The sequence below is a fragment of the Propithecus coquereli genome, unplaced genomic scaffold (genome assembly GCF_000956105.1).
Source record: "Propithecus coquereli isolate 6110/MARCELLA unplaced genomic scaffold, Pcoq_1.0 Scaffold26, whole genome shotgun sequence".
Taxonomy (NCBI): Eukaryota; Metazoa; Chordata; class Mammalia; order Primates; family Indriidae; genus Propithecus; species Propithecus coquereli.
The window spans coordinates 10,811,734-10,827,838 of NW_012148174.1; the positions used below are offsets into that span (position 1 = coordinate 10,811,734).

Consider the following 16,105-nt stretch of genomic DNA (forward strand, 5'->3'; position numbering starts at 1 on the left):
TGTTGATCAGCTAATACCAGTTTGATGGTGAGTACATGTGGTGCTTGTTTCTCCATTCTTGGGATAACTCACTTAGTAGAATGCGTTCCAGCTCTATCCAGGAGAATACAAGAGGTGCTATATCACCGTTGTTTCTTAAAGCTGAATAGTACTCCATGGTATACATATACCACAGTTTATTAATCCACTCATGTATTGATGGACACTTGGGTTGTTTCCATATCTTTGCGATTGTGAATCGTGCTGCTATAACTGCCTTTTTAGGAACTCCATTTAGGCACAGCCTTTATTAAATTGTCAGACCCTCTTGTGAAGTTTTTTCAAAGAAGACTGTAGAATGTGGAGACAGAGACAGAGGAAAAGCCATGGAGACGATTAAAAGTTTGGAAAGTAACACTCACAAGAAAGTACTAATGGATCGGTGTTTTCAGCCAGAAGTAAAGGCTGAGGTGTGATTTAATAACAGACCCCAAATACATGAAGGTCTTCACCATTTAGAGGATGGCGAATTGAAGTCCTTGATCTTCAAAAACAAAGCAAGAGGAAATTATTTGGGCTGTAGATTAAAGGCAGAAATATGAACTTCTTGCCAGGAAAGGCTGTTAAATTCTCTCTCTTCTGAATTCTTTTTTCTGGCCTACACCCCCTTTCAAGTCTCTGCTACCCAAAAAATTCCCACGATGCTTCTCAAATTACCAGCCCTCCTCTCCTTCCCTCCCCAGTTAAATTTCTCCAGGGAGTTCCAAAAGGTACTCCGCTTTCACAACCCAGTGATTAGTAGTTTTCTCGTAGTTTGGCTTCTGCTCCATCCTCTCCTGACATTGATTTATTGAGAGACACCATTTAGCTTGGTCACCAGCGGCCGCCTCCTACTGCCGTCACCCTATCCACAGACCCAAACCTTCTGTCCTCCTGTTTTCTTGATGGACCTTTGGACGGCAGGTCCCCTTCTCTCTCTCCACGGGTTCTGTTCTCTTTTTACCTCTTACACGTTTTTCCACTGCTAGATCTATTTTCCCTGCTGTATCTATTTTAAAACACAAGGTATCTAACATCTTCCTTTGGTCCCTAATGTTTGGTTTGCTCAACCGAATGAATTCTGTCTCCTGAAATTCTCACTTGTCCTGGGCTAGTTTGGGCCCTCTACTTTTCTAGATTCTGGGGTAAAGTATTTTACAGTCACTTTGTCTTTACTCTTCCCAATTTTTTCTACATGCTGCCACCAGGTTTATTTTCACGAAACATAATTTTTTTTTTTTTAATCGTTTAGCTCCAGTTTAATAGTGAGTACATGTGGTGTTTGTTTTTCCATTCTTTCGATACTTCACTTAGGAGGATGGTCTCCAGTTCCATCCAGGTTGTTACAAAAGGTGTTAGTTCACCATTTTTTTTTTTATGGCTGAGTAGTACTCCATGGTATACACATACCACATTTTATTAATCTACTCATGTATCGATGGACACTTGGGTTGTTTCCACGTCTTTGTGATTGTGAATTGAGCCGCTATAAACATTTGAGAGCAAGTGTCTTTTTCATATATTATAATAATTTCCTAATTTCCCATGGCTTTGGGTTAAAACACAGTTGGAGTCCTTGGTGCTGTGGACCCTGTCTTTTCTGACCCTGGGCTGTTTTTTAGCCCTATTCCCTCCATGCTTCTAGCCTTTTGCTCGATTTATTTGGAACACTTTATATTTCTTACACTGTCAAGTGTCTTTAACATGCTTTTGTCATCACCTGAATACCCATATCCCGTTCTCTATCTAGAGAACTACTACTGATCTCAGTGTCTTCCTTTGAGAAATCTTCTGTTGTTATTCCCTAATCTTGTATCCTCCAATGTGACTCTGTACATGTTATCATGACATTTCTCACACTGCTCGACTGTGATCATTGACTACTTATCTGTCACTCCCAGCAGAGAGTAAGGCCCTCGGAAGTAGATCACACGTGTTGTCCAAGTTTGCATCTCTAGTACTCATTACTTAGGCGTTGCTTAAAATTTTTGTATAATGGATAAATGATTCCGTACGGACTACAGGATGGAATGAAGCACCTGTTTGCAGGCTCCTGAAATCCCACACATTCTGGACTAAATCTACCTTTCCAGTTTTATATTCTACAAACTCTCCAATTTGTGTGCTTGCTTTTGTAAAGCTGAACTGCTTGGGTTTTCTCCTTCTATACCTCGTACTTGCCATTGCCTTGCTTTGGATTGCACAGTCCCTAGCTTGGAATGTCCCTGTGTCTCCGTAGATCTCAATCCCATCTCAGAGTCGCCTCTAAGCCACTTTCTTCTTCCCCCAGCTGAGAATAATGACACTATCTTCTGTAGTCCTCTTGTAATTTCCTGGCCCTTGTCTGCCTGATTTTGTAATTATTTTGGTACATGCCTTATCTCCTCTACTAGTCATCGGGCATCTTATGAACCGGATCCATGCCCAATTAATTAAATTATTTCCCATTCCCCGTGACATAGTGAGTTACCCATCGTAGGTATTCTAACATTGTTTTGAATCAATAAATAGGGGCAATAGCAAAGTAACTGAGACCTGATTTTCTTTATAGACCTTACAACAAACAAGGAAAGTGAGTATCTATTATATCTATGAAACTTAGTTGTGCTTAATGTAAGGGGAGTGAACTGAATGACCCCTCAAATTTCATGCAAACCCTGATTCTAGGAAGTAGAGGGTGCTACTTTGAGGGTGAGTGCAGAGGTTTATGTGGCATGAATTGACTAGTTCATCAGAAGTGCAAGAGATGAAGCTGCTGGCTCAGATGGTGGCTTTGCAGAGTCACACGGCATAGGGGACATTTACCTTCCTGGGCCACAGTGCCCTCTTCCATTAATTGGACGTTGCTTTTGATAATTTCGGAAGTCTTTTCCATGTTTTTATTTCCTGTGTTTCAAAGTTTGCTCTTCTGAGTGTTTGAGACGAACGTTTCAACCTAGCTTTATATGTTTCTTTGGTTTCTGCTCTTTTCCTGACTGTTTTATATTTTGCGTGTGCACATGTGTGCACAGATACAGTGTTTTATTACAAGCGGAGTCACGGCTGACCCAGCGCTGCATTCGCAGACTTGATATGTGAACTTCCTGTGAGAACTTAATCTTTGCCCTGGTCTCTATGCAGCGGTAAGTGGTCTCTTAGGCGTTTAAGTCATTTCTGGGACGCTCCCGGGAAAGCTGAGAGTCACAGAGAGGGAGCAGCCTGTGCCTTAGAGATTTCCTGCTCATAGCATTTTTTTTTAAATCCCGTATTGGTTTCCTCGTGCACTCTCTTGAAAATGATGTAATTTCCTGATGCATTTCCTGCTCAGCAGAGATTGAATCCAGGTGACGTACTGGCCGACTTCGCCGTCACCCTGCGTCCCTCCCGGGAGGAGAAAACAATCACTCGTGAAGGAACTTAGAAAGCTTTTCGCTTTTCACCCTGGAGAATCAAGTGGCCCCTCTGATACTTCAGTGTCAGAATGAAATACTTTCCTATGGGGAAAATCAATCCTGGCTTAGGGCTCTCAGGTATTAAATTTTAAACCTACAGTGAAGACGAGGCTGTCGTATCCGTCTCCCAGTTGACGACTGGTGTCCAAGTGCAAAAGTCATTGGACTGTCGTCCAAGTGCAAAAGTAGACGGGCTGGCCTAGCCCAGAGGATACTGAGCATCCTGAGTCTTCCTGACGTCATTATTCTTAGCCCTGCTTTTGGCTCGTGTGCTTACTGGTTGGTTCGTGTTTAAAGCCATGTGGCCAAATGGCTCCGGGAAGTCACAGAACTAAGCTCATGAGTGACAGAGTCCACGCTCCCAGGCGGGGTTTCTGCAGCCGCGTCTCCCTTCCATTAAACGGTTTTTAGTGCCAAAGTCCCGTTTTATAGGAAACTCTGCGATTTCTCAGGATTCGATCATAGCAACATGGAACCCTGATGAAAATTGCTGCAAAAAACTCTCCTCATCGGCGACCATCTGACTGGGCAGAGTTCAAGCCAGCAAAGCAGTTGCACGGCCACCTACAGGACGCTACAGGGAACACGACAAGATGCACACGGGCCCCTTCTTCTGTGGGCTCTTGAGACTCTCTCGTGCTTTGGGGGTAAACAGTCTTCCTAGGAGGTGATTTAACATCCTCCAGTGCAGGTAGCGTGCGGTTGATTTCAGACATCACGTGCAAGCCCCAAGCGAACCAACGGCCTCGCACGTCTTCTTGCCACTCTTCCTCCTTTCATGCGTTTTTGAAAGTGCAGGTCTTATTTTTTAAAGAGCTTTTTAGATTATGAAAGATGCACGATGTTTGCTTCTCCCGTCTTTCTCTGTTGCTTTTTATCTCCCTTCTCCCTCTCTCCCCCTTTCCGTTCTGTGTTTTAGGCATCAGCCCCACCCGGCCTGAGGACCACCCACGTGTCAGAGGCTCAGTGAGGTGGGGCCTCCTTGCTGGAGCAACCGACCTATCCCGGTCCTCCCCTGGCCACATGGGCTCTGCCTGTGGCTCTCACGAAACTCTTACTCCAGTCTATGGTACAGTGGGGAACATGCACTGTGCAAAAAACCAAGCAGTGGTGTTTCTTTTCTCTTCTTTCTTTCTTTCCTTTTTTTTTTAAGCATATCGCTCCTTGCCAGAATTCCTGGTATGGATTTATAATTAGGAAACTTAATAAACATGAAATAAACTTAATACAATATGAGGCTAATAGAGATGGTGGAGCGTGTAAGGCGGGCACTGTTCACCGAGTCCAACGGGCTGCTTGTGTTTCGTTCTCCAGCCTGCCCAGGGTCCCAGGTGAAGGCTCCACTTCCAGCTTTTCTGCACCCACAGGTGGCCCTGTGATTTCCCTCCCGCGGTCGCAGTAGCACCTGCGTGCGGGACGCACACGCCGGCGCTGTGCCAGGGCCACGCTGGGAGCAGCACGCTGGGCACGGGCATTGAGGAAGCGCGCTGCGGTGGGAAATAAGTCTGATTAAAATCCTGCTTTTGTTCCCGCCACGTGCTGAAGTTGCAAACAACATCAGTGGTAGAACATCTCCCACCACCCACCTTCTCCTTGGCACGTCCTCCCTGGCACCGTCAGAGGAGAAGAGGAAAAATCTCCATTTTGTATCTTGTCATTTTCCTCTCCTTTGCTCTCCGACCCCAAAGCAGTAGCCTTGAAGACTGTCACTCGCTTTGTGTGCTCCTTGGGCTAGAAGAGCCACTTGGAGTGTCCCCACACTTAGGAAGCCCTTTGATCATCAGTGTAGACCTCCTCTTGCCGTCGTCCAAGGGATTTGGTCAGGAGCATGAACTTGGTTTTCATGCCTCTTTCTGTAATCCTGCATTATGAGCTTCAGGCAGAGTTAGATTTTAACATGCCCGTTCCTACCTGGTCCACTGGGAACCTCAGCGTCGTTTACAGCGTGCCTGGGGACGTTAAGGAACTTGTTTTCCCCTTTGGCGTGTCAGCCTCATACCTCCCACGTGCGTTGTACCTTTTTCATGATGTCGTTCCCGATTCTTCTCTTCCCCAAACGCCACCAGCTCAAGGAAGACTTCTTTACCGCAGGAGGAGGCACCTTACTGCTGGAAGTTACTGCATGCAATTTAGTCCTAAAATCCATGCCACCAGGACATTTGTGCTCTTTTTTTATTTTTATTTTTTTTCCTACAAGGCTTAACATCTTGTCATGACCCTAGGCCAGAAGGAGAGAACCCCGTCCTTTCTCCCTAGCTGATTTCCCCACTTTCTCCCAACCTGTCAAGTTTCTGTTCATTCCTTATTCAGAAAATTGTAGATATTTTAATTTTATCCTGTTCCAGCCCCACCGTCCCTAATGTCTGTAGAGAAAAATATGCATTAAGCTATGATTCTAAAACAAAGAAAGCTTTTTCCTAGAGAGGAACTGACCTGATATCCCTTATTTTATTTTATTTTCTTGAAATTTTAATTGTTTTCCAATTCTACGTAGATCTATATCTCATCGGCACCCACATTAACAGGGAAAGAAGCCATGTTAGATTTAGTGGGAATATTAAGTATAAAAATATAAATGGGTGAAGTTATCTACTCCTGTACTTCTCTAGACCATCTCTGCAGCCTCGACCCCTTTGTGCAAATATTTCCAGCCCTTCTCCATGGGAAGGGAGAAGAACAATCGCGTTTCTCATATGGTGTCTGTAACATCCACGTTTTTGAGGAAATGTTTTAAGTTCTCCTTGGTAGAAACTCATATTCTCTGTCATTTTTTCCAGCTTATTTAGATCATTTTTGGTCTTCTGGTCCTCATGCCTATAACCTATCCCTTAATCATTGAAATATACGTTTCTCTAGTTCCCGAACCTGCTGCGTTCTTTTTACTTATATTTAATAAGATATTTTATATATATGTACATTTATAATATAGTATAATCATACAGAAAAGTATACAAAAGAGATACCCCTGCAATAATTTAATATTAACACATGTTAAATATTCGTCTTATTTTTCTCTGGTCTTTCTTTTTGAAAAGAAATAAAATGTTGAAGATGGCCCTGTTTGCATGCCCCTTCCTATTTTATTCCCTTGTATCCCTCCCAGAAGTAACCAGCATTCTATCTTTATTTCCTGTATATGACTTTATAATTCGACTACATATGTAGGTCGCTACTGCAGTACACAGGACTAGTTTGTGGCTTTAGAGTTATTTTTTCGGACTCTCCACCCCTTGCTGGGTGTCCATCTTTTCTTGCTGACCTTGTTTCTCACACTCCACCCACCCCCACCCATGGATGGGAAGCTGGAGCGAGCTGAGGGTCCCTCCCCTGTTTCCACTTCCTCCTTCCTCCTTCCTCCTTGGCCCTCTACTCCTGAGACACCAAGTTTACTGTTTAGGCACTACGCTGTCTGACTCTACTTCTGTTCCCCTTTTCTTCCTTTATTCTTGGCACCCCAGTATTAAATCACTTTAATTTCTATTTTTGGCCTTGAAGATTAATACAAGATCAGTTTTCCTCTGCCATTATTCGGGCACAGGTAAGATGCTGTTACTGAAAATCTAAGAAAGAAATGTAGTTTAGTTATTTTTTTTTTTTATTTCAGCATATTATGGGGGTAAAGATGTTTAGGTTACGTATGTTGCCCTTGCCCCCGCCCCCCCAAGTCCGAGTTTCAAATATGTCCATCCTTTGGGTGGTGCACATTGCACTCTTTGTGTATGCAAATACCCGTCCCCTCCTCTCCCCTCCCCCCTGCCCAACATCCAATAAATGTTATTCTTATATGTGCATTTATGTGTTGATCAGTTAATACCAGTTTGGTGGTGAGTACATGTGGCGCTTGTCTTTCCATTTTTAGGATACCTCACTTAGTAGAATACGTTCCAGCTCTATCCAGGAGTATACAAGAGGTGCTATATCACCATTGTTTCTTAAAGCTGAATAGTACTCCATGGTATACATATACCACATTTATTAATCCACTCATGTATTGATGGACACTTGGGTTGTTTCCACATCTTTGCAATTGTGAATTGTGCTGCTATAAACATTCGAGAGCAGGTGTCTTTCTTATACAATATCATTTGGTCTTTTGGGTAGATGCCCAGTAATGGGATTGCTGGATCGAATGGTACTTCCACTTGTATCTCTTTAAGATATCTCCATATTGCTTTCCACAGAGGTTGCACTAGTTTACAATCCCACCAACAGTGCATGAGTGTTCCTATCTCTCCGCATCCACGCCAACTAGTTTAGTTATTTTTAAGTATAGACACATGCCTCAGGGAAGAAGGGGCCGAGCTATATGTCTTGGAGGATCTGATACTTTCCAGTTTCAGATATGAATTACTTATAATTTGCATGTTTGTTGTTTAAATGTAGTACTAAAAGCCTTTTCTGTTAGATTAATAGTGCTCTTTTACAAAATTAATTTGCTTAACAAAATTCTATATATCCACCTAGATATTGGTAAACTCTCATTTTCTGGCCTATCTATAACAGAGATTTTTAAATTGTCCATAAGAGAGTTTACTGTAAACTGGCCTTTTCCTTCTTTCGTTGAAAGTATATTCTTTGCCTACCATGTGCAAGACACACTGTGAGTGGAGCTGAATTGGGGCCCTACTCTTTAGGGACATACCATATGATTATGACAAATATTTGGGGCTTACAGGGGTTTATAACCTTAAATTGGAAGACAGATATTTATTCAGATACTACTAGGAAGAACACCCAGGGTGGGAGAGGAAGGGGAGGAGAGGTGGGTAGTGCCAAGCGTGTGTGGCCTCTTTATAAGGAACTGGTTTTTTGGCATTTGATGGACATTCAAAATCCTTGCTTGTATGTTTTTGCAGTGTTGGAGGGAAAGAGCGTTTAGTCCAGCCATTGCAAATCTTGGTTCTATGATTAGGTAACAATTACCTTTCAGATCTCTAATAGATGTCTCCATATCACACATTCCAGTATTCCCTCCTGACCTCCCAAATCCAAATAAAGGAGCTAAGAGTGAGAATGGAGTAGAATTGTCTACAGCCTTTATCAACTGAGGGCAGAGCATATTTTTGGCCTTTCTGAATGCACTCCAGTGGGACCTATCTAATACCATTCCTGGTTTCCTCTCCTAATACATGTTTTGGAATATAGTTTAGGCCCTTAGCCGCCTTCTGCAAGCCCCCATGTCTGTTTTCTCTGCATGGGACCCCGGATTCCTTGCCTGAGGCAACCACTGTCTTCCTCTAATGATTAGAGATTATGAATTAGACAACACATTAATGGCATGCCTACTGCATGCTTACGTGAGAGCCGTCAGCAGGTAGAGCAGGAGGACAGAGAGGACCACATAGCTGGAGCGGAGTTTTGCAGCATGTTTTAAATCTGGTATTTGTCCTGTTTACCATTAAACCTCTTCTCAGCGTACTGTCCTCCCTGGCCATTTAGATGTACAAACAGAATGACATTTTTCTGTTATATCATTCTAGTAAATACTGAGAATTAACATTTTAACCTCTTTTCCCAGTTCTAGAAGAGAGCCCAGAACATTAGGACCTATGTTTGTAGATGGTGAGAAATACCAGCTGTTCAGTGTTTTCCATTTCTAAAGAAATTTACACTTTAACATTTTTTTCTTTGTTTTAACACTTTTACTTTTATTTAGGAAAACAGGCTAGTTGTTGCTCTTAGAAAACCATGAGGGGCCTAATGACCATACTGATGAAATGTCTTTTGAAATAGGCTAAGGGTTTTAGCTTGAAGTAAATCGAAAAAGGTTCTCAAATGAAGCTTTATAGTTGTGTTTTAGTAAATATAAACCATTTTGAAATGTACAGAGGGATATCTGCCACTCTTGAAATTTTCCCAGATGACACTACATGTTTTATGTTTTTGAAGAGATTGAGGCAAAAAGATCAAACCCAGAGGCTTTTTTGCAAAAACGACTAGGGTTCGGGTGAGTTTAGCATTGATTGTCTGTGACACACCGTGATGAATGTGGCATTTGAGATACAAATCTGTTTTCCACGTTGAGAAGAAGTAACACATAAATGCTTGAGAGTCAATGGAGTGTAATAAAAAAAAAAAACAACTTTTTTGGGGAATCAGGAGATAGGAAGGTTTATCCAAGATTTTCCACAAACATCAGTTTAATCATGAGTTTCTGTACCTTTTCTGTTTTATAGTTTCTTCATCTGTCAAACCTGGGGTTTGTTGCTTTTCTTAGTTCCTTTACTTTCTGATGAGATACAGTACTTATTAAGTGTCTAACATGTGCCTGGTACTGTGCCGGCAGGGATTTTACATGTTTTATCTCATTTAATGGGCCATATTTGAGATTTTCAAAAAGCTAAAGATGTTATATTCCATTATTCCTTTCTTCCTTTTTTCTAAAAAAAAAAAAAAAAGCTAAATGCCATTTTGTTCATGAAACAGTAGTGACAGTAGAAAGCTTTTTGACATGTCCCTCCCTGTCAAAGAAAAACTCTTGCATGTCTTTGCTGGCCCTCTCCTTCCCCCAGCCCCCTTTTCTGCGTGTTTGGGGATCCGAAAGCTTCGCAACGCCTGGCTTAAAACGTGCTGTCTCAAACACGCCAGACTGGCACGTGTGTGTGCCCATTTTAAGAGCAAAACTATAAAAATACGAAGAGAAGGAAGATATTTTTTAGACATTTAATAGATATGTAGCAATTATTTAGAATTTAAATTCGACCTAGTGGTCATGCAATTTTATATGTTACAGCTTCATTCTGATTGAATCTCATATTCATTTTTTTTTTTTTAACGTAGTTTTTTTTTTAAGAGGATCTTGCCAGGTTGCCCAGGCTGGCCTCAAACTCCTGGGCTCAAGGGATCCTCCTGCCTCAGCCTCCCAAGTAGCTGAGCCTACAACGCACCACCACTCCCAACTGTCCTTCATTGGGTTTTTCCCTACGAATATTGAATATAGCTTTTGGAAAGAAATGTATTTCAAGGATATGGTTTTTTTTCTGAAAGGTTTTCCTTTTCTACCTTACACTAAACCCTTGTTTAAGAATCTCCTTGATTTGTCATTTGTTGGTCCTCTTCAATGCTAATAATGCTTTGCTTTCCTTTTTCCTTAGTGATACAAATGAAGTTGACATACCCCCCAACACTCGAGTTGGCACCAAACGCTACATGCCACCGGAAGTGTTGGACGAGAGCTTGAATAGAAATCACTTCCAGTCTTACATCATGGCCGACATGTACAGTTTCGGACTCATCCTCTGGGAGGTTGCTAGGAGATGTATATCAGGAGGTAAGAAACAGTGACATCTTGGAAAATCTATCGGAGCTACTATGAATCCTTGCTATTTGATCAAAATCAAAGTTATCGTCTACAAAATCAGGTTTTCTTTTATTTTTTTTCCCCTTTATTTCTGTTGACGCAGTTACAGTCCTCCCAGGAAATGATATTTGACACCGTAGAATAATCTGACTACCTCCTTTCTCCACCTACTACTGATGAATCTCTTCTGGACACACTGCCGAATCCCCCTGCCTTTTCAACAATCACCCTCTTCTGTTCCGTGTGTTATCTCGTTTCACTCTCGGGCTCTTTCTCCAGCATTGCTCCATCAGTTTTCTGCCCCTTCCAGCTGCTTCTCACCTACCTGCTGTGCTCATCCCCAGCTCTGGTGCCCCTCTGTAGAGGTGGCATTCCCCTGTAGAGATGTCTATAGGACGTAAATGTGACTCCCCTATTTCTTTACTTCTATAAAACTTCCTCAAAACATACCTTTTTATCAAAAAGAAGTTAAAACTTCAGCATATCGTTACTGTTCATGATGATTCTTCTAGAAACATAAGGATTCCCTAGTAAGACCAGTTATAATAAATGAGAAGACATCTTTAAACATTCAGAAATATGACTGCATGGACTATTTTGATTGCAGCGTAATCCATCTTCCAGTAAATTCTAATACCTTTTGGGTCAGAAGCCGAGTCTTAGGCTTTTCTGTATCAAGTACCCTGATATCTTACTCTGTGTATGGTTGTGCTAATTAAAAAACCTTGACGCTGCTGTCGTTTCTCATAGTGGCCAGTTCGAACTCATCTTCCTAAAGCACGAGCTTGCCCAAGATTCTGGAAGTGTAGCGTACACTTAACTAGTACGATATTTGTTCTTTGACCTGCTACTTATTATCTGTGACACCTTGGGCAAGTTCCTGAACTTTGTTTCAGTGTTCTCCTCTTAAGAATGAAGCCGATTATTGTATATACCTCAGACAGTTGTGTGGTTTCAATGAACGTAAAGAGAATCAAAATTACCCGACCCATAAATAACACTCAATGCATGTTAACTGTCATTACCAATACTTTTCATTTTGGTTGGTAACGCCATAGCATATTTAGAGTCATATTTAAATATAAAGAAGAAATAGTTAATCACCAAGCGCTCATACTTTGGTAGAAAGATCATGTTCAGTGATACGTGCCTTCTAATCACCGTGGGAATTCTGAGCCTGTTATAGGCAATTGGCAATAGAATACATTCCCTCTGAAGCGAGACAACTCTTTTGTGCAAACGGAAAGGTAACACAGAAAATGTTCTGTAACCAGAGATTGAGTGAATCTCCCGTCATAAGCGTGAAGAAGAAAAGAAGAAACCAAAATGCAAATGAATGGCTTGTGCCTTGATTGCATGCTTCATAAAGAGTAGATTTTTGAATAAATATGCTTTCACTTAATTAAGATACGTTTATAGAAGTTGAAGATGTAATAGAGCATAAGATTACTTTTCTAATTATGTTTTTCTGAACGTTTAAAATAAATAGGGCTACAAGAAGCCCATATTTTGCCAGAACAAATCCCAGTGAATTTAATGCTGTGCCGTTTTCATGAAGATCTGTATTTCTTAACCCTTCTTTCAACAATACATGCTTTTTCTAATAGTAATGTATTCCTTATCTAAAATTTGGATAAATACAGAAAATTTAAAGGAGAAAATAAAAATCAAACAAACAATCCTTGAACCTAAAAAAATTACGGTTAATAATTTGGGGTATAGATAAGCTTCCAGATTTTTAATGTGTGAAAACACATTTTTTTTTTTTTTTTTTTTGAGACAGGGTCTCGCTCTGTCGCCAGGGCAGGAGTGCAGTGGCATCATCATAGCTCACTGCCACCATAAACTCCTGGGCTCAAGCGATCCTTATGCCTCCACCCTCCAAGTAGCTGGGACTACAGGCGTACACCACTACACCTGGCTAATTTTTTCTATTTTTTGTAGAGAACGGGGGGTTTTGCTCTTGCTCAGGCTGGTCTTGAATTCTTGGCTTCAAGCCATCCTCCTACCTCCGCCTCCCAAAGTGCTAGGATTATAGGCCTGAGCCACCATGCCCAGGCCAAATTCTTAGGATTAAGCAGGAAAAATGTAAATCTGACATTTTGTTCAAATTTCCAAATTTATTATGATATTCATAATCTCATACCACAGTAATAGAAACAGTCACGTATTATTCAGTATGAGTTCAGAATATATCTTCCAAATTTGCATTGAGATTTAATATAGATTTGTTTTATTAATTTGGCCTTTATAAAATTGGGAATAAATTTGAGATGCTCATTTTACTTAGCTTTTGGAAATTAGAAAGAAAGACCTGAAGACCTATGATAATATTTTCCTTTGAGCTTTGTATTTATCTTTTTCTAAATTAGATTAAGCACTTTTTGGGTACATTTTTTTCAAGGGTTCTTTTTCTGTTTCCTGAACTTGTCTTTAGTATCGATAGCATTTTCCTTTGAGAACAGTTTGTTGGTGAGACTTTTATTTCTACTTCACGGAAAATAAAAATTAATAAGAAAAACATACTTTCAGGTATCGTGGAAGAATATCAGCTTCCCTATCATGACCTCGTGCCCAGTGACCCCTCTTACGAGGACATGAGAGAGCTCGTGTGCATCAAGAAGTTACGTCCCTCGTTCCCCAACCGGTGGAGTAGCGACGAGGTAAGGGTTGAGGTAAACATATGGCTATGACTAACTGCTATCCAGACTTTTCTTCTGTTGCCAAAATTGTAAATATTCATTATAGGAATTCATCGTGGTGATGGTGCATCATTGCAATAATTTAGATGAAGATTAGTGTATTATACGTTTCCTTTTTTCCAATTTTATTTTGCCACTTCCAGAATATATCAAATGGGTCACTATTTAGCCTGTGTCACAGATTAACATGATTTCATTTATTTAAGACATCTCGACATTTTCATAAAGGCTCTTAGTTCTCCGTGTGTGTTTTTAAAGCACCATGATCTATCTCCATAACAAACCCATGGAGAGCTGTCTCCCATCTTGAAGGGAGAAAAAGTTAAGCCTCCGAAGTGAGTTTTCCATACACAGAAGTGACAAGAATCGACCTAGTGGAGACACCTGCCTGTGCTGTTCTTTGTTAATAGGGACGATGAGATGTGATCTGAGCAGATAGAGCTTCAGCTCGGCTCTGAGGACCTAGCGGTGAAACACACGCAGGTCTGGAAAGGCGTCGCTGGGAAGGAGGGAACGAGTAGGTCGGGACTTCCCTTTCCCGACTCCATCTCCTCCCACCCCACGCCCCCCTTCCCCCCTCTCAGCCCTCAGACTCCCCAGGTCCTGGACAGTTCTCTGGCAGGCTGGAACATTCAAGATGAGTTTGAAGCCCCCCCCAAGGGGAAAAAAAAAAGGCTCTTATCAAACCTGTGCCAAAGCCACTGCAAAGAAATGAACAGAACACTATTTATAAACTATCTCTTCAGTGTAAAATTCATTTAAAAGCGTCCTTTGGTTCTTGGGTTTTGCATCTAGTTGCTGAAATGCTGAATAATACGTACGTTTTCCAGCAAGCCGTGCAGAATGCTTTGTATTATTTTGAAAGCGGTTAGGGGCATCGCTGTAACTTGAAATCCCTTCCCTGAGGATTTCTAATGAGGTGAAATCGTGCTTTTCGATAGGAAGACCGATCATTGCTAGACCACGGGAGGACACAGGGCAAAGTTTCAGTGATGTCGTGCACACGTCATTAATCTCCCGAAATGGTACAGCGCGATGCTATGACGGTAGCAGACAGCTGTGAGTTAGGAATGATCATGTTTGTTTGAATCGTATGGAATTAGATGAGAGATTTAACGTTACCAAGTGTCGTAAACGATCTGGGAGTGTGGAGTGGAATACAGACTCCCCGGGGATTTCTTTGTTTGCTTAATACTGACTTCAAACACACCCGTCTGCAATCAGCTGCTTGCTCCTATAACGAGGAAGACATAGCAATCTGTTTTCATCATATACAGTTTTGCATGGAAAAAAAAATGGAAAACTAATGGAAATTTTTATTTCCACATCGTTTTAAGGGTACCTTTAAAAAATAACAGTCAAACTTCGTGAACCCCCAAATCAAAAAGCCAAATTGTGTCACGTGCGGGATGATGCGTGTCTCTGACATTACTCCAACTGTCCTTCGCCCCCTCCGCAGTGTCTGAGGCAGATGGGGAAGCTCATGACCGAGTGCTGGGCTCACAGCCCCGCGTCCAGGCTGACGGCCCTGCGCGTGAAGAAGACACTTGCCAAGATGTCAGAGTCGCAGGACATTAAGCTCTGACGGCAGAGAAAACGCGGGCATCTCTGCGCGCAGCCGGCAGATGCTCTTCTGTCTGTGGGCAGAGCGCAAGTCGTGAGCGGAGCATCCACGCGGTACAGCCCTTGAACATCGTCCTGTTTCCCAGTGGGTTCAGACCTCGCCTCTCAGGGACCACGCTGGACAGAGACAGCGACGTTCCCAGCAGCACAGAGCGATCCGTGTCTGTCTGTAGGAGGGAGAAACCGCCTGGGTAACTTGTTCAAGATACGATGCATGTTGCTTTCTAAGAAAGCCCTGTATTTTGGGATTGCCTTTTATTTTTATTTTTATTTTTTAAAAAGATGCTTTAATGTTGCCAAAATGAAACAAATAATGTGGATGTTTTAAGGTTTATACTATTACAGTTTAAATAATAACAACAAAAGTTGTTCCAGAAACTCCGCTGGAAGGTAAATTAAATTATGCGTTTTTCCATTGGCGAAACATGGTTGCACTCTACGAACCAAAAGTCAGTCTGTGAAGTTGGACTGGAACTCGCCTTCTTAATGACACGAGCCCCCAGCCCCACCCCACGCCCCGGCTTCCTCAGACCACTTCGGCCCACCCAGCAATGTGAATGCACCTGGGTACAACGCCACCTGTCCGGGACCACATTTTGGAACTCCTGCAGGTGGCCTTTTGTAGCTTCAGGCGACATGGAACAAACGAAGGTTTTATGTGACTCTATTAGTAGAGTGGTGATGGGTGTTCCTCAGAACCACTTGGCGTTTCTGGTTAGGTGTTTTTTTTTTTTTTCATGGTAAAATTCCTTCCTTTTCACTAAACACAAAGATGTCTTCATGTGCAGAGAATCGACCTCTGCATGCTTTTTTGATCTCTCCAATCAAAGCATCCATCTTAACTAAAATTGCCGTGAGTAGTGTTGAAGACAAAGTGCTTTTAAAGGAGAGATCATTTGCTCTTGTGTTATAAGAAGAACGTGTCGACAAGCGTAGGGGAGGAGGGTGAGGGGGCAGAGGTTTGTTTCTCATATATGCGAAGCAGCCAATCTCAAAAGCACAAGGGAGAAAAAGTACACAGACCTTATTTT

The 16,105-nt window shown here is 41.9% G+C and overlaps 1 protein-coding gene across 3 annotated transcripts in view; it reads left to right on the forward strand.

Moving 5' to 3' along the window:
• The window catches only part of BMPR1B (bone morphogenetic protein receptor, type IB), a 193,364-nt gene extending 177,970 nt beyond the window's left edge, over positions 1-15,394 (forward strand). Inside the window, exons 9-11 of one of the 3 annotated variants that reach the window (XM_012647175.1) lie at positions 10,544-10,719; positions 13,282-13,412; positions 14,911-15,290. In XM_012647175.1, coding sequence (XP_012502629.1) covers positions 10,544-10,719; positions 13,282-13,412; positions 14,911-15,036 — 433 coding nt within the window. In that variant the 3' untranslated portion in view covers positions 15,037-15,290. Of the gene's footprint in view, positions 1-10,543; positions 10,720-13,281; positions 13,413-14,910 lie in introns of all 3 variants that reach the window. The other 2 variants (XM_012647176.1, XM_012647178.1) reach the window with 2 other exon arrangements.
• The last annotated feature ends 711 nt before the right edge of the window (positions 15,395-16,105 follow it).